General features: G+C 38.0%; 1 protein-coding gene across 4 annotated transcripts in view; it reads right to left on the bottom strand.

Moving 5' to 3' along the window:
• The window catches only part of DIP2B (disco interacting protein 2 homolog B), a 257,892-nt gene that overhangs the window by 87,497 nt on the left and 151,781 nt on the right, over positions 1-18,614 (bottom strand). For all 4 annotated transcript variants that reach the window (XM_079139772.1, XM_079139774.1, XM_079139773.1 and 1 more), the window contains exon 3: positions 13,526-13,654. In XM_079139772.1, the coding sequence (XP_078995898.1) occupies positions 13,526-13,654 (129 nt within the window). The remainder of the gene's footprint in view (positions 1-13,525; positions 13,655-18,614) is intronic.

Here is an 18,614-nt window from a genome sequence, read left to right as displayed (position 1 = left end):
TTTTCCAAAGAAATGGTAAATAATCATGAAAAGATACTCAACATCACTATCAGAGAAATGCGAATGAAATTCACAAGGAACTATCACCCCATACCTGTTGGGCTCGCCATTTTAAAAAAATTTAATGAAATAAGAGAAAATGACAAGTGTTAATGAGAATGTAGTGAAACTGAAATTTGTATACACTGCTGATGGGACTATAAAACAGTACATTCTTTATGGAAAACAGTATAGGATTTCCTCAAGAAATTAAAAATAGATCTACCACATGACCCAGTACTCCCACTTTCAGGTATATGTCAAAAAGAACTGCAGATGGGATTCTGATGGGAGTACTTGCATCCCCATTCACAACAACCAAAATGTGGAAGCAACCGAAACATTCATCACAGTTGAATTGTTAAAGAAAATGTGGCATATAAGTATAAATGAATATTATTCATTCTTATAAAGGAAATCATTTTCCTTTATAAGGAACTGGCTGAACCTTGAGAATGTTACGCTAAGCGAAATAAGCCAGTCATGAAAAGACAAATAGTGCATGAGGCTCTTATGTGACATATCTAAAGTAATAAAACTCACAGGAACATAAAGTAGAAAGGTGGTTGTTCAAGTCTGAGGAGTAGGGGGAAAGTTGCTATTTAATGGTAATAAAGCTTTAGTCGTGCAAGATGAAAAACTTCTAAAGGTTTGTTGTATAGCATGGTGTTTATAGTTAACAATACTGTAGTGTACACATAAAAAAGTGTCAGAGGCTAGGGATGCAGCTTGGTTGAAAATTGCCTAGCATATACAAGGCAGTGGGCTTGATCCACAGATCCAAAGAGGGTTGTCAAGAGAAACTGGGTGTAGTGACATACACATCAGTATTCCTCATTTGGGGGGCAAGGGTGTTGAGTCTAGTTCAATATCAGCCTGGGCAACACAACAAGATCCCTTATCTACCTACCTATTTCTTTTTCTTTCTCTCTTATATGTACATATACACACAGACAAGAGGATAAATCTATATTAGGTGTTTTTTCACAACTAAATTTTGAGTCTCAGCTAGAAATCCTTTCCATAAGGTTTTTTATAAAACTGCATTATAGAAAAATTCACTTGTGAGCTGGGGTTGTGGCTCAGTAGCAGAGTGCTTCCTACCATGTGTGAGGCACTGGGTTTGAGTCTCAGAACCACATATAAATAAATAAATAAAAGTTCATCAATAACTTAAAAATCTTTTTTTAATTTAAAAAAAAATTTAAATTTTTTCACTTGTTTTCTTTTTTACAAGTAGATCTCTGATCCATTTGACATTTATGCATGTGTACAGTGTAAGTTATGGATCTAATTAATCTTTTTCTATCTGTCCTAGCATCATTTATAAAAAACAGTACTTTTACCCTGGTGATTTAAAGTCCTATCTCTCATACATTGAGTTCCCAGATGTATTTTGGTCCATTTCTGAACTTCTTGTTCCATCCAATGTCCTGCCTGCCAATTTGTATGTCATACCACATACAAAAATACTATTCTTTTTTTTTTTTTTTTTTTTTTTGGGTGCTGGGGATCGAACCCAGGGCCTTGTGCTTACAAGACAAGCACTCTACCAACTGAACTATCTCCCCAGCCCCCCCCACTATTTTAATTACATAGCCTTTGTAGTACATTTTAATACCTAGCAGATACATAACTCCCAGAGTTTTCCTAACTATTCTTATATTTTTCCAAATGAATTCCAAAAGTCAGTTTCTAGCTCCATAAATAAATTTGACTCTGTTCTGAGTCAGGAATGGGAGTAGATTTTATTTATAAAATACAATATATATTTCACATTGTATGCCCTCACACTTTTTTTTTTTTTTTTTTTTAGCTTAAAATATCTATATAGTGCGGGGTTTCAAGATGGCAGACTAGGTTGAGGTTTCAAGATGGCGGCCTACAGGGTGGCTGCATTTCATGTTGCTCCAGGACTCAGGATTCAAAAGAGGAGATATTGAGACACTTGGGACCAACTCAAAGCAGCCGGGTGACTCTCACCCATTGGGAAGGCGTCCCGGATGGTACGGTGGTCCCGGAACGCAGGAAACTTTGTGAAGTAGAGCTGCCGGCGAGACACCCCTCCCCCCGCTGGAGCAGTGAACTCGGACAACTGGGAGCGCCGTAAAGGAGGCCGCTCGGCACAGCGCTGGGACTCAGAGCAACCACTGGGGCTCTGGCGGCTGCCCAGGGGAGGAGTGGCGAGGAGAGCTGTGTGGACTCAGGACACCGGGGCCTGCCCTGAGGAGGAGGAGGAGGAACGTAGCCGCTTGGATTCGGAGGGACTGCAACAGAGCTACAGGCGGTTGCCAGAGGAGAAGCCGCGCGGCGAGCTGTTTGGACTCAGAACGACTGCTTCTGAACACCGGGGCCTGCCTGAGGACGAGGAGGAGGAAGAGGAGCGCGGCCGCTTGGATTCAGAGTGACTACACCAGAGCTACAGCCGGTTGCCAGAGGAGGGGCTGCGTGGCGAGCTGTTTGGACTCAGACCGCTTCTGAACACCGGGGCCTGCCCAGAGGAGTATGAGGAGGAGGAGCGCGGCGGGTCGTTTGGACTTGCAGTGACTGCATTAGCGCTCCAGGCAGCTGCTCAGAGGAGAAGGCGAGTGGTGAGTTGTTTGGACTTAAAGTGACAGCGCCTGAACACAGGGGGGCTGCCTGGAGAAGCGTGGTGGGTCGCTTGGTCTTGAGTGACCGCACCAGAGCTCCGGGCGGTTGCCCGGAGGACCCGTGCTGCAGGTCACGTGGATTCAGAGCCACTCAGAGAGACCGCTCCTGAACACTCGGGGGGTTATCTGGAGAAGGAGGAGGAACGGGGAGGGTCACTTCGACTTGGAGTGATTGATTGCCCAGGGGCTACAGGTGGTTGGTGGGAGGAGGAGGCACGAAGTGAGTTTCTTGGACTCCCAGTGACCGCACCGGAATACTGGGTGGCTGTCTGGAGGAAGAGGCGTGTGGCGGGTCTCAGGGTCTCACAGCAACTGTACGCGGCCCCGGGTGGCTGCTCAGAGGAGGGGCCGCATAGCCAGGCGATTAGGTGCAGAGCAGGGTCCCAGGACCTAGGAGGCTTCTTGGTGGAAGAGCCGCACACAGACAGGCTTAGGGCGAAGCGAAGGTTCCAGGCCTGCGGGCAGATTCTTTGAGGAGGGGCAGGCTAAGGAGATGCATCTGTGAAGGGTGAGGCTACCAGGCCCAGGAGGTAGGGCCGGGCCCCTGGGAACTTTGCAGAGGAAGGCAGCCCAGCCCAGGCGGTAGCTGTAAATTGAGGGGAACCTCTAGGAGGGTACTGACAAGCAAGACCTCCCCACCGGGTGAGTCTTCCCTGCTGGGTGAGGTTTCCCCACAAGGACGGTAAAACTAGAGACTCAGGCCCAAACAGGCCTTGCCTCAGCCCACAGCCTAGGTCCCCTTTGGATGACCATTGGTCAACAAGTGGAGGCACCTCTACCCACTAGCAGGGATTATACCCCACCTGAAAGCCACCACTCCTAGAGAGGCAGCTTCCTTGTGAAGCACCGCATTATCAACTTCCTCCAAGACTTCAGCCTACTGAAGGCTAAGGGGGGATATATATAGAAATCTTCAGGGACATTGTAAGTCAATAGAGGAAATCTGCAATATCTCAGCGGTCCTCTGATACCTGAACAATATGAGAAAACAAGGAAAGAAAATGCTGCAAACAAATCTAGATGTTACATCAATAAAACCCAATGACAGCATGGCAGAAGAAATGACAGAAAAGGAGTTCAGAATGTACATAATTAAAATGATCAGAGAGGCAAACGATGAGATGAAAGAGCAAATGCAAGCATTGAATGATCGCACCAATCGACAGTTAAAAGAGCAAATACAGGAAGCAAAAGATCATTTCAATAAAGAGTTAGAGATATTGAAAAAAAAAAAACCAAGACGAAATCCTTGAAATGAAGGAAACAATAAACCAAATTAAGAACTCCATAGAAAGCATAACCAATAGAATAGAACACCTGGAAGACAGAACCTAAGATATTGAAGACAAAATATTTAACCTTTAAAACAAAGTTGACCAAACAGAGAAGATGGTAAGAAATCATGAACAGAATCTCCAAGAACTATGCGATATCATGAAAAGGCCAAATTTAAGAATTATTGGGATTGAGGAAGGCTTAGAGAAACAAACCAAAGGAATGAACAATTTATTCAATGAAATAATATCAGAAAATTTCCCAAATCTGAAGAATGAAATGGAAAATCAAGTTCAAGAGGCTTGTAGGACTCCAAATACACAAAATTACAACAGACACACACCAAGGCACATTATAATGAAAATACCTAATATATAAAATAAAGACAGAATTTTAAAGGCTGTGAGAGAAAAGAACCAAATTACATTCAGGGGAAACCAATACGGATATCAGCAGACTTTTCAATCCAGACCCTAAAAGCTAGAAGGGCCTGGAACAACATTTTTCAAGCCCTGAAAGAAAATGGATGCCAACCAAGAATCTTATACCCAGCAAAACTTACCTTCAAATTTGACAATGAAATAAAATCCTTCCATGATAAACAAAAGCTAAAAGAATTTACAAAAAGAAAGCCAGCATTAAAGAACATTCTCAGCAAAATATTCCATGAGGAATAGATGAAAAACAAAGAAGCAAATCAGCAAAGGGAGGAATTATCCTAACGGAATTGTCAAATAAAGGAGGAAACAAGTTGTGTCAAACAAATAAATAAATAAAATTTAAAAAATGAACCAAATGACCGGGAAACCAAATCATATCTCAATAATAACCCTGAATGTTAATGGCCTGAATTCATCAATCAAAAGACATAGACTGGCAGATTGGATTAAAAAGAAAGATCCAACAATATGTTGCCTGCAAGAGACTCACCTCATAGAAAAAGATACCCATTGACTAAAGGTGAAAGGATAGGGAAAAACATACCATGCACATGGACTCAGCAAAAAAGCTGGAGTATCCATCCTCATTTCAGAGCCAAACTTAGTCAGAAAGGATAAAGAAGGACATTTCATACTGCTTAAGGGAAGCATAAATCAGCAAGACATAACAATCATAAACATCTATGCCCCAAACAGTGGCTCATCCGTGAATGTCAAACAAATCTTTCTCAATTTCAGAAACCAAATACACCATAACACAATAATACTAGGTGATTTTAACACGCCTCTCTCACCACTGGACAGATCTTCCAAACAAAAATTGAACAAAGAAACCATAGATCTCAATAACATAATCAATAATTTAGACAACGGACTTTTTTTTTTTTTTTTTTTTTTTTTTTGGGTGCTGGGGATCGAACCCAGGGCCTTCTGCTTGCAAAGCAAGCACTCTACCGACTGAGCTATCTCCCCAGCCCCTACAACGGACATTTATAGAATATACCATCCAACCAAGAGCGAATACACTTTCTTCTCAGCAGCACATGGATCCTTCTCTGAAACAGACCATATATTATGCCACAAAGCTAATGTTAGCAAATACAAGAAGATAGAGACACTACCTTGTATTCTATCAGATCATAATGGATTGAAGTTAGAAATAAATGAAAGAGTAAAAAACAGAAACTACTCCAACACCTGGAGATTAAACAAAATGCTATTATATGATGAATGGATAACAGAAGTTATTAGGAAGGAAATTAAAAAATTCTTAGAGGTAAATGAGAACAAAGAAACATCATATCAAAATCTCTGGGACACTATGAAAGCAGTAGTTAGAGGAAAATTTATTTCATGGAGCGCATTCAATAAAAGAAGTAAAACTCAACAAATAAACGACCTAACACTACAGCTCAAAGCCCTAGAAAAAGAACAGACCAACACCAAAAGTAGTAGAAGACAGGAAATAGTTAAACTCAGAGCTGAAATCAACGAAATTGAAACAAAAGAAACAATACAAAAAATTGACAAAATAAATAATTGGTTCTTCGAAAAAATAAACTAAATTGATAAACCTTTAGCCACACTAACAAAGAGAAGACAAGAGAAAACCCAAATCACTAAAATTCGGAATGAACAAGGTAATATCACAACAGACACGATTGAAATACAAAACATAATTAGAAACTATTTTGAAAATCTATACTCCGACAAAATAGAAAATTTCGAAGACATCAACAGGTTTCTAGAGACATATGAATTGCCTAAACTGAACGAGGAGGACATACACAATTTAAATAGACCAATTTCAAGTACTGAAATAGAAGAAGTCATCAAAAGCCTACCAACAAAGAAAAGTCCAGGACCAGATGGGTTCTCAGACGAGTTCTACAAAACCTTTAAAGAAGAGCTCATTCCAATACTTCTCAAAGTATTCCATAAAATAGAAGAGGAGGGAACCCTCCCAAACTCATTCTATGAAGCCAATATCTCACTGATACCTAAATCAGACAGAGACACATTGAGGAAAGAAAATTTCAGACCAATATCCTTAATGAACATCGATGCAAAAATTCTCAACAAAATTTTAGCAAATCGCATACAAAAACATATTAAAAAGATAGTGCACCATGATCAAGTGGGTTTCATCCCAGGGATGCAAGGTTGGTTCAACATCAGAAAATCAATAAATGTAATTCACCAGATCAATAGACTTAAAGTCAAGAATCACATGATTATTTCAATAGATGCAGAAAAAGCATTTGATAAAATACAGCACCCCTTCATGCTCAAAACACTAGAAAAAATAGGGATAGTGGGAACATACCTTAACATTGTAAAGGCCATCTATGCTAAGCCCATGGCTAATATCATTCTAAACGGTGAAAAACTGAAAGCATTCCCCCTAAAAACTGGAACAAGGCAGGGATGCCCTCTTTCACCACTTCTATTCAATATCGTCCTTGAAACTCTAGCCAGAGCAATTAGACAGACCAAAGAAATTAAAGGGATACAAATAGGAAAAGAAGAACTTAAACTATCCCTATTTGCTGATGATATGATTATATACTTAGAGGAACCAGGAAATTCCACAAAAAAAATTTTAGAACTCATAAGTGAATTCAGTAAAGTGGCGGGATATAAGATCAATGCACATAAATCTAATGCATTTTTATACTTAAGTGATGAATCTTTGCAAAGAATAATTAGGAAAACTACCCCATTCACAATAGCCTCGAAAAAAATAACATACTTGGGAATCAATCTCACAAAAGAGGTGAAAGACCTCTACAATGAGAACTACAGAACACTAAAGAAAGAAAATAAAGAAAAGCTTAGAAGATGGAAAGATCCCCCATGTTCTTGCATAGGCAGAATTAATATTGTCAAAATGGCCGTACTACCAAAAGTGCTATACAGATTCAATGCAATTCCAATTAAAATCCCAATGATGTACCTTACAGAAATAGAGCAAGCTATTATGAAATTCATCTGGAAGAATAAGAAACCCAGAATAGCTAAAGCAATACTTAGCAGAAAGAGCAAAGCAGGGGGTATGCAATACCAGATCTTCAACTCTACTACAAAGTAATAGTAACAAAAACGGCATAGTATTGGTACCAAAATAGAAAGGTAGATCAATGGTACAGAATAGAGGACATGGACACAAACCCAAATAAATACAATTTTCTCATACTAAACAAAGGTACCAAAAATATGCAATGGAGAAAAGATAGCCTCTTCAACAAATGGTGCTGGGAGAATTGGAAATCCATATGCAACAGAATGAAACTAAACCCATATCTCTCACCATGCACGAAACTAAACTCAAAATGGATTAAGGACCTCAGAATCAGACCAGAGACCCTGCAGATTATAGAAGAAAAAGTAGATCCAGATCTTCACCTTGTTGGTCTAGGATCAGACTTCCTTAACAGGACTCCCATAGCACAAGAAATAAAAGCAAGAATCAATAACTGGGATAGATTCAAACTAAAAAGCGTTCTCTCAGCAAAGGAAACTATCAGCAATGCGAAGAAAGAGCCTACAGAGTGGGAGAATATCTTTGCCAATCATACTTCAGATAGAGCACTAATCTCCAGAATCTATAAAGAACTCAAAAAACTCTACACCAAGAATGCAAATAATCCAATTGACAAATGGGCTAAGGAAATGAACAGACACTTCACAGAAGAAGATCTACAAGCAATCAACAAACATGGAAAAATGTTCAACATCTCTAGTAATAAGAGAAATGCAAACCAAAACCACCCTAAGATTCCATCTCACCCCAATTAGAATGGCGATTATCAAGAATACGAGCAACAACAGGTGTTGGAGAGGATGTGGGGAGAAAGGTACACTCATACATTGTTGGTGGGGCTGCAAATTAGTGCAGCCACTCTGGAAAGCAGAGTGGAGATTCCTTAGAAAACTTGGAATGGACCCATCATTTGACCCAGCTATCCCACTCCTTGGCCTATACCCAAAGGACTTAAAATCAGCATACTACAGAGATACAGCCACATCAATGTTCATAGCTGCTCAATTCACAATAGCCAGGTTGTAGAACCAACCTAGATATCCTTCAATTGATGAGTGGATAAAGAAACTGTGGCATATATATACAATGGAATATTACTCAGCCATGAAGAATGATAAAATTATGGCATCTGCAGGCAAATGGATGAAAGTAGAGAATATCATGCTAAGTTAGATAAGGCAATCTCAAAAAACCAAAGGACGAATGATATCACTAATAAGTGGATGATGACATAATGGGGGGTGGCAGGGCTTAGTGTTAGGGTTAGATTTAGGGTTAGGGAGGGGGTAAGAATGGAGGAAGGAAGGACTGTATAGAGGGAAAAGAGGGGTGGGAGGGGTGGGGGAAGGGAAAAAAATAACAGAATGCATCAAACAACATTACCCTATGTAAATTTATGATTATACAAATGGTATGACTTTACGCCATGTACAAACAGAGAAGTAACATGTATCCCATTTGTTTACAATAAAAAAAAGAAAAAAAATCTATATAGTAAACAGTTATTCATCCTTCAAAATGGCTCAGACATTATCACCTACAAGAAGCCTATGCTTGACATTTTGTGCCTTTCTCTATGTTCCTCTTTGATGCTACTTCTGAACCCTGTACTGTATAGAAAATACCTTGAAAAAAATAATTCTTGGGTTTTCATCTGTGTTTTTCAAGAATCTAACACTGTGCTCAATTCATGGGAGGTCTACAATAAACGCACCAATTTCAATTTACCTCCTGAGGTATAAGGAGTATATTAATATAGGAAGAAAAGGATTCTGGAGCACTAATACCAGTCACTTTAGCAAATGTCACTAGTTTAGAGATCAGATCTGGACAAAGATAGGAAAGTCTACAACTAGATTGACGAAGTTATCCTTGTATTTAGTTCCTAGCATGAAGTCAAAAGAACTCAAACCTGAAGTAAAAATTATTGAGTACAAAAACTGATTTAAACTGGCAGGAGTGGTGTACACCTCTAATCCTAGCAACTTGAAGGCTGAGGCAGGTAGATCAGAAGTTCAAGTTCAGCCTGGGCAACTTAGCAAGACCCTGTCTAAAAATTTAAAAAATAAAAAATGGATGGGGATACAGCTCGGTAGTAGAGTGCCCCTGAGTTCAATCCATAGTTCTACTCCAAAATAATAACATTAATAATTATTATTATATAAAACTAAATCATTTATCCAGGGCTGTCACTTTAAAACTGTTATCTTTCTGTTTATGATTAACATATAAAAATTTTATGTATATACCACAAAACTCTATATACTGTAAAAAAATATAAAAAACATATGTCAAAGTGAAAAATGCTCCTGGAGCCACCACCTTCCAGAAATAACTCAACTCGATAGTTTGGTATATATTTTTCTGGGTTTCCGTATCTTTGAATACGAATGTATATAATAATGTTATTAGTTTTTACAAAAGTCAGATCACATGCTGCATTGTCTTGCCTTTTTTACTTAAAAACTGTATTCTGAGTATCTTTCCATATCTGTACAAACAGGTCTATCTCATTTTTTCTTTTAAAACAGCTTTCCTAGAGCTAGGGATGTAGCTAGTGGTACAGTGCCTACTTATCACACATGAGACCCTGGACTTGATCCCCAGTACCACCCAAAAAACCAAAAAACAAAAAAAAGAAGAGAAACAAAAATCAGTTTTCTTAGAAGTTCCACTGTGTGAACATACATATAATTTATTTAACCACTGTACTATTTATTAAATAATACAACAAATATCCTTGTGTACATATGATGGTGTCTGTATAAAGTAAATTCCTAAAAGTAAAATTTCCAGGCTAAAGAGTATAAATATCTAAAATTTTAAGATACTGCAAACTTTTGAGCTATTACTCTTTTTTTTTTTTTGGGGGGGGGGGTGGGGGGGTACCAGGGATTGAACCCAAGGGCACTTAACGACTAAGCCACATCCCAACCCATTTTTATTTTTTATTTTATGATAGGGTCTCACTGAGTTACTTAGGGCCTCCTAAGTTGCTGAGGTTAGCTTTGAAACTTGAGATCCTTCTACTTTTTAGCCTCTGGAACCCCTGGAATTACAAGTATGCATCACCGTGCCCAGCGAAAAAGCACTTTTTCAATAAGAGACAAGAAGCAAATCAAATGCTTACATTTGATCTCATCTTTTTAAAAGCACTAAATTTCCAAAAACATTTTTATATGTGATATGAAATATGTGACAGCAAACTTTAAAAAGCTAGAAAATTATTCACTGATAAAGTTTTAGGAGGCCTGTGATATTCTGATAATTAATAATTACAGAGTATGTTCTTCCATACCACAAGGATTCACAGCATCAGATCATAAAACAAAACAAAACACCCAACTATTTTCTGACATGATAAAACTTTGCTCAAATACTAGTGACAAAAGGAGATATTCACATTCTATTAGCAAAGACTCCTACAGATAAGAACAGGCAGCCTCTTAGACTCATTCACCAGCATACAATCCATCTGCATCTTTGATAAAGAAATCACTTCCGAAGTTCAGTCCCAAACAAAGCTGAGTTCAGACTTCTCTGCCAGAAGCGAGTGAAAGCTGAGTATCAGTTTACAACACTAATGTTTCAGCTGAACAAGGTGATATAAAAATACCCTCAAAGTCCTTTTTTGTTTTCCTTTTGTTGTTTTCATTGGGATAGTTAATTTCTCAAGAGATTAACATCAAAAGAATAAGAATGACTTAAGATCAATTTCCATCTTAAGCATTAATTGTATTTTCTACACTTGAGACTATGCCACACATGGGTAGAAAGATGCTTCACTGTACAGGAAAAAGAGGCACTAAGTCAGTAGCATACTGAAATATAAGATCCTTTTTGGCTAAGCACAAAGAACAGAATCAGGTAAGACCCCATCTCAAAATACAACAGAAAAGGATGGGGATACAGGTCACTGATGGAGCACTTGCCCTAGCAAGGGTAAAGTCCTGGGCTCTATCCCTGGTGCCAGGAGGGAAAAGAAAGAGAAACAGGTCTGATGGCCTAAACACTAAACAAATACAAGCCTACAACAGTGTCTGAAACATGAAACACTAAGTTTATTTAGATTTGATTATGGCACTTTGAGATGGTATACATGTTAATAAGCATCTACTAACTAAAAGAACATTTTCCAGTTACATTCTTGGGAATTATTATTGTTAAATACTTCCTATTTTTTCTGAAATCTTGCAAGTTTCACTAAACATACCCTATGTTCTTAACCTATGTTTGCATGTGATATGTAAATGTAACCCTTCCCATGACCAGAATATCAGAGAAGTGAAAGTTTCAGCTACCATCAACCTCTACAACTTGTTTCAACTCTGCAGCTGCTGCTGGTTTCAGAAAGGCCAGAATTCTCCCAGACTATCAATTTCTCCAATGTGCTGAGTTTTCATTTGCTGTTTAGAGATTCCTGTATTGAAAAAGTATGATTCTTCCACCAAATATTTCAATGCTTGCATGCCCCTTTCATGTTCCCATTCACTGAGAGTATTACAATAATCTCATAATTTTCAGTATCTTCAGCATTTTTAAAAATTCATCTTTTCTTTCCTACCTCACAGCTCCACCACCACCACCACACTTTCTAGCCTATTTCTTGCTAGCACCTCCCCGCCACATACAAAAAAATGGCCTAGTGAAAAAACTCCCAAACCTGACTGTTCAATCCTCTTTAGTACCCTTACACAACCTTGTCTCCACCGCCTGTTGACTAGTATCTGATCCATGAACTCACTTTCTCATAATCTGAAAGAACTAGTACAAAAAAGCAGGAGGTCAGAGATCACAGGTGGGTTTTTGTAGGTGACAATCAAAACTTTATAGTACTAAAAGAGCTCGCGATGCTTTTTTCTATGTATGATCATCCTGGACACATGACACAGAGAATAATCTTTTTGGTTCCTTGCTAATCCTCTTACTACGTGCTGTAACAAACTCTGTAAAAACAAAAACCAGGTGGAAAAACAAAATCTTCCAGAAGGCCAGAGATAAGAGTTGTAAAGGCTAAAACCCTTCTGGACTTGTTAGAACATGCTGCTTCTGGACCTGGACCCAGCCTCAAGAGGCAACACTGAGAACTTAGGAACTCACACTTGGGTATTTGGCAACAAACAGGAGCTCCTGACACGCTTTGCTACTTCCAGTCTTACCTTCCTCTAATCCATTGTTTAATTAATAAGTACTTTTATTCCTCCCTTTCTCTAAAATATCTACTTAGCACTGAGACATAGCAGTGGTAGAGCATGTAGTCAGCAGCTAGATTTGAGGTATTAGAACAAATATAAACCTGATTAGGTTACTGCTCTGCTAAAAACCTAAATGACATTGAAGATTTGGTTTCTTATAATCTTTCTTGGCCTCACCTCCCTCTTCTTTCTAATTCTTGCATTTAAAGTTCTGGCCGTGATGAGTTACTTTGGGGTCTACTATCTGGTGCTATTTCCCTAGCTAACTCTTGTATTTACTTGTTTGTTTTTGATAGTAGGAACTGAATCCAGGAGTGTTTTGCTTCTGAGCTATATCCCATATATACATCTTCATGTATGTATGCCTCTAAGCTATCACAGTACCAACCCACATGAACTAACACTCCACTTTCTCTTCTTTTGCCACCCCACCCCACCTCCCCAAGTACTAGGGATTGAACCCAGGGTACAACTAGGTTCAGTAGATATATCACTGGGCTATATATTCCCAGTTCATTTTATTTTTACACTGAGACATGATCTCACTAAATTACCCAGTCTGATTCTCTTGATTCTCTTGCCTCAGTCACCTGAACAGCTGGGATTACAGTGATGTACCACTATGCCTGGTTCTTCTTTAATTCCTTGAGGGCAGAAATGGTCTTAAGTGTTGCTTTATCACCACCAAATATTGAGTATCTACTACACCTGACACATAGTAGGTACTAAATAAATGGCTGATGAATGAATTAATATAGACCTGTTAATGCCTAAAGGGGGAAAAAAAAAAAACAGAATATTAGACGCTCTCAGGATACACAGTTCATATTATGGTCAGTAAAAACTAACTACTGAGTTGGTAATTCTGTAGTTCCTTCTTACCTGATCGGTATCGCTCATCCCTGGCTCCTCCAGACCTTGTTCGGTGGTACTTAGAGGGAGCAGAAGTTTGAGTTGCAGCTGGAGCAGGTGTCTGGTTTCTATGTTCCTTCTGTCCTGCTGAATCAGTTTCTGAAAAAGGAAGTTTGAGAGACAGTTATCCAGTAACAATAAAAGCTAACATTTTCTTAGCACTTGAAGCATCCTCACAACCCTGAGGCAGATACTATTACCCCATCTATTGTTAAGGTTGGAAAGCTTTCATATACCGAAATATGATGCAAAGATATCCAAAATTATCAACTTAGAACTATTACTATCAAGAGGCTGACAGAAAGAGCAGAATGATATATTGCAGAGTGAAAAGGCCACCCCAGGAACTCCAAAGTGAAGTGGTAATAGGACATTGAGGGTATGTTTACATGATTCCCTAATCTTCAAAGTGATACAAAGAACAGCTTGGGAAGCTTCAGCAGCCACATAATGAGTCACTCCAGATAAACACAATTCAAGCAAAAAAGAAAGACATGTCATACAAACAAAGCTTCAAGTCAAGTCCACCAACCCCTCTTCAAACAGCAGTCACCACTGAACCGTTTCCCTTTGCAATTCCTGATCCATCCTCATACTCTGCCCTTCTGATATTAACTATCTTATCAAGAACCTGGGGAAGGGGGACAGAAGTAGAATAAAAACACATTAGGTTCTAAAATGTCACTGCCCTTTTTCTCCCCAAAGTGGTTAATTCCTAAGTCATTTCTCAGGGGGGAGGGGTAAAAAGAAAAAAAATGTAATAAGAACATTTAACATGTGAGCTGTCCTTTTAACAAAGATTTAAGTGTACGACATAGTATTGGTTAACTATAAACACAATACTATATAACATCTCATTCATCTTGCTTAACTGAAACTTTATATAGCAAGTTCTCATTTTTCTTGTCCCATGGCCTGGGCAACCACTATTGACTTTCTACTAGTTGACTATTTAAGATACCTGATATAAGTGAAATCATATAATATTTTTCCTTATATGACTAATTTATTTCACTTACTCTAACTTCCTCCAGATTTGTTCATGATGTCACATATTGCAGAATTTCCTTCTTTTTATGGCATATTTTAAATTTCTTAAATAGCACTTAGGTGTGACTAGCAAGGTAGCATATACATAGTAAGTTAAATGCCCTATATAATAAGATATCGTCTGTGTAGTAAGTGCTTTGTTCCAGACCCCAGCTGAGAATCAGCTTATGAAGTAAAAAATTAAAAAACAAAAAAACACACTCAACATAATTCTGGGGAGTATGAGCAATAAGCCCATATACCCAAGAAGAAGCTGACTAGTATCAGGGTATCAGAGGAAATGAGATTCATAATGACAATGTCATGTCTTTTTTTTTTTTTGGTCAGAGGAGATTCCTGGGAAGTGAACCTAGGGGTGCTTTACCACTGAGTCACATCACCAATCCTTTTTATTTTTAGCAGTGTCTACCTAAGTTGTTGAGACTGGCCTTGAATTTGTGATCCTTTTGGCCTCAGTCTCCTGAATTACAGGGATTAATGTTTTGTTTGTTTGTTGTGTTTGTAGTACTGGGGATTGACTCCAGGGGTACTCTACCATTAAGCTACATCCTAGCTTCTTTTACTTGTAAGATGGTGTATTGCTAAACTGTCAGGATTGGCCTAGAACCTGTGATCTTCCTGCCTCATCCTCCCAAATCACTAGGACTATAGGCATGTACCATGATGTGCAGCACAGTCATATCATTTTTATTTTTTGTTTTGTTTTGTTTTGTTTTTGGTGCAGGGGATTGAAACCAGGGCCTTGTGCTTAAAGGCAAGCACTCTACCAATTGAGCTATATCCCCAGCCCCATATCATTTTTAAAGAAAATTTTTAGCAGCCAGGCATGGTGGTACAGCCTGTAATTCCAGCTACTCAGGAGGCTGAAACAGGAGGAAAAAAATTGAGGCCAGAATAGCAACTCAGTGAGATCCTGTCTCAAAATAAAATAAAATAAAAAGGAATGGGAATGCAGCTCAGTGGTAGAGTACGCTTAGGTTCAATCCCCAGTAATGCAAAATAAAAATAAAAAATGGTTAGCATGTTGGAGCTGACACATGTTAAGACAGTTTCAGATGAGCCCGACCTTCTACCTGGCAAGGCACCAGATATGTGAATGATCCATCTTAGATGGCCCAGAGTAGCCCATCTATTAGGTGGAAAAACCGAAGGGCCCCATCTGGCAATATATGGAGAAAAATAATCACCAGTTGAGCCCGTCCAAATTCCAGACCCCTAAAACTTATTTTTGTGTTTTGTTTTGTTTTAAAGGTTGGACTTTTTTCCTTTCTGCAATACAGGGATTGAACTCAGGGCTTCATACATCCTAGGCAAGTACATACTACTGCCCACATCCCCAGCCCTTGACTATTTTTTATATACTGTGTTTAAGGTAGCAAGGAAGAGTACATTTTGAAATATTCTCCAGTAACAGATTTTTATGGATCTAGGAATGCTTGGTTGTTTTGTTGCTTATTTTTTACACAAAAGGCAATGAACCCCTGTGTATTCTTCCGCACCCTACTTTTTGCTCTTAACTACATATCCTGGAAATCATTCCATATCAATTTATAAGGTGCTTCTTCACTCTCTTTTTTCATTGTATGTACTCTATTTTGTGAATGTACCAAAAACTAATCATCCTACCTACTTCAGAAGGGTTTTTAAGTTGATCCCAATGTTTTCAAATATTAAAAAACATCTCAATATAACTTTATCACAAGTGGTTCATATTTGTGGAAATAACATTTCAGGGCTATTAACAAAAATTGTGAAGGTCAGGAAATGCTGATTTCTGATGGTTCCTGCTTGAGATTTTCATTATAAAATATGTTAACTTATCTAAACATGTCTCAGACACTGAGATTTTAAATGTCTGAGGTTGTAAATCAATTTAAATTCTCTTAATAATTCATTTCATAGAAGAGCTATACTGAACTCAATATTTTTCAAACATTTTTAATTTTTTTTTAGCTTTATTAGTCTTGAACAGGGGTCATCAAACTACAGGCCTAATATGGCAAACTGTTTTCATGAAGAGATTTACTAGAACACAGCCTGGCTCAGTCATTAACATTGTGTCCATGGTTGCATGCACATTGTAAAGGCAAAGCTGAGTAGCTGTGACAGACTGGTCTTCGAAACCTAAAAAGACTTACCATCTGGCCCTTTACAGAAAATGTTTACTAACCCCTAGTCTATGATGATAAAAGCTAATATTTAAGCATTTGTTTTGTGCTACCTTTTATCTCATTTATTTCTCACCACAGATCTATAAAGTAAGCACCACTGTTACCCTCTTTTTACAGAAAAAAGAAGAGACATGGATTAGTTGACTCAAAATCATAAGAGCGAGGGAACAGCAGTACCAGGATGCAAATATTAGTTTGTCTACTTACTGGTCTCAACCAAAAAGGTTATTAAAAAGGCTATAAAATAAAGCTCCCAAGACTCCTAGAAAAAGAAAGTAATCAGGATTAATAATTTAGTTTAGGAATATCTAACTGCTTCAGGATTTAGAGACAGCAGTTAAATACACTTAAAAAATAAAAAAAAATAAAAAAAAGGAAAAGGAAACCAAAAAAGAGCAAACCTACAAACACCTAACCACCTGCCATCATGTAAAAGATTCTGCAAAAGTCTTCCAAATAACATTTTCAGATACCCACAGAAATTACTTGAAACATATTCCATGCAAAAGATTCTGCAAAAGAAGTCTTCCAAATAACATTTTCAGACACCCATAGAAATTACTTAAAACATATTCAAAGTTGGGCTCAGTGGTCTAGGTTTGCAATCCAAGCTACCTGGGAAAAATGATCAGATTAGCACACATGAGCTACTTTGCTTATGAATACACACAGAGAAAATGAGTTGAGAGGTATTAAAACACCAGCTTGGCCACGATGAGCATACAACTAAATTACTAGTTAAATAAGATTCTCAAGAAAAGTTCAAATTACTCTGCGAAGAAATAGGGTGATTTCAGATCAGTTAATAATCCAAAGGGTAATTCTATTTCAAAAAGGAGGGACACAAAGGTCTTTTTTTTTTTTTTTTAAGTTATTCCTCTCACCTATACTTCGCTTAGTGTTTTTCAAAGTAATTAATGAGAACAGGAGAAAGATGATAATGTGGGCTAAAGAATAAAAATCATTACAGAGAAATGATACGCAGGGGAACTATGCAAGTTGTTTGGGGAAGAATTGGAGAAAATGAGTATCTCCACTCAGGATACTAGAGGTTATCACAGATCAAATTACAAGGAAATAATAACACAAATAGTCTTCTGATGAGAACTGAGTCAGGTGATCTTGGCCAAGAGCTCTACTGCTCTGATATTAAAAGCGAAACCTCACAACAGGCTCTTCACCAAGCAATATTAATGCACCGCTCTGGAATGCTTATCTCAGTTCCTTCACAAATCTTGTCATTCGAGCAGACCAGGTCTTTTTGAGTTCTAAAATCGTGAAAACCATTTTGTTATAGCTTGTTAGAAATGAAAGCAAAAGGTCAATTTGAAGTTTTAATAAGTGGTTGACCAACATGGACTTCTGGTAGAACAACCTTGTTCGCATGTGTAATATACCTACTTCAAGTTCATGAAAGACTATCTAAAGAAAGTTGTGTAAAATAATAAATAAATAAAGTGAATTCCTAGGAACTGTAGTTCATCTTTTTGGAATGTAAATAATCACTCTCTAATTCATATGACCTTTACAAATTTTTAATTTATAGGTACTGGATTTATTTTTAAATATAAGATTTACAAATAGATGCATAAGTACACTAGAAATACTGGAAACAAATACAATAAATAGTTTAATAGCAATTATTTCTAAGTGATAAGATTTAGGATGATCTGTGTATATTCCATAGGTTTTACTGAGTTTTACAAGTTTTCTGTAATTAAAAAAGTTTTCAGGATGTAAAAATAGATGTTCACTACAGAACATCAAGGAAATAACTAAGTATAAAGAAGAAATAAGGGCTGGGGTTGTGGCTCAGTGGTAGAGCACTTGCCTAGCAT

Source organism: Sciurus vulgaris (genome assembly GCF_902686455.1).
Source record: "Sciurus vulgaris genome assembly, chromosome: 5".
NCBI classification, from domain to species: domain Eukaryota; kingdom Metazoa; phylum Chordata; class Mammalia; order Rodentia; family Sciuridae; genus Sciurus; species Sciurus vulgaris.
Note: the sequence above shows the minus strand (reverse complement) of the source record. Positions and strands in the feature narration are given on the sequence as shown.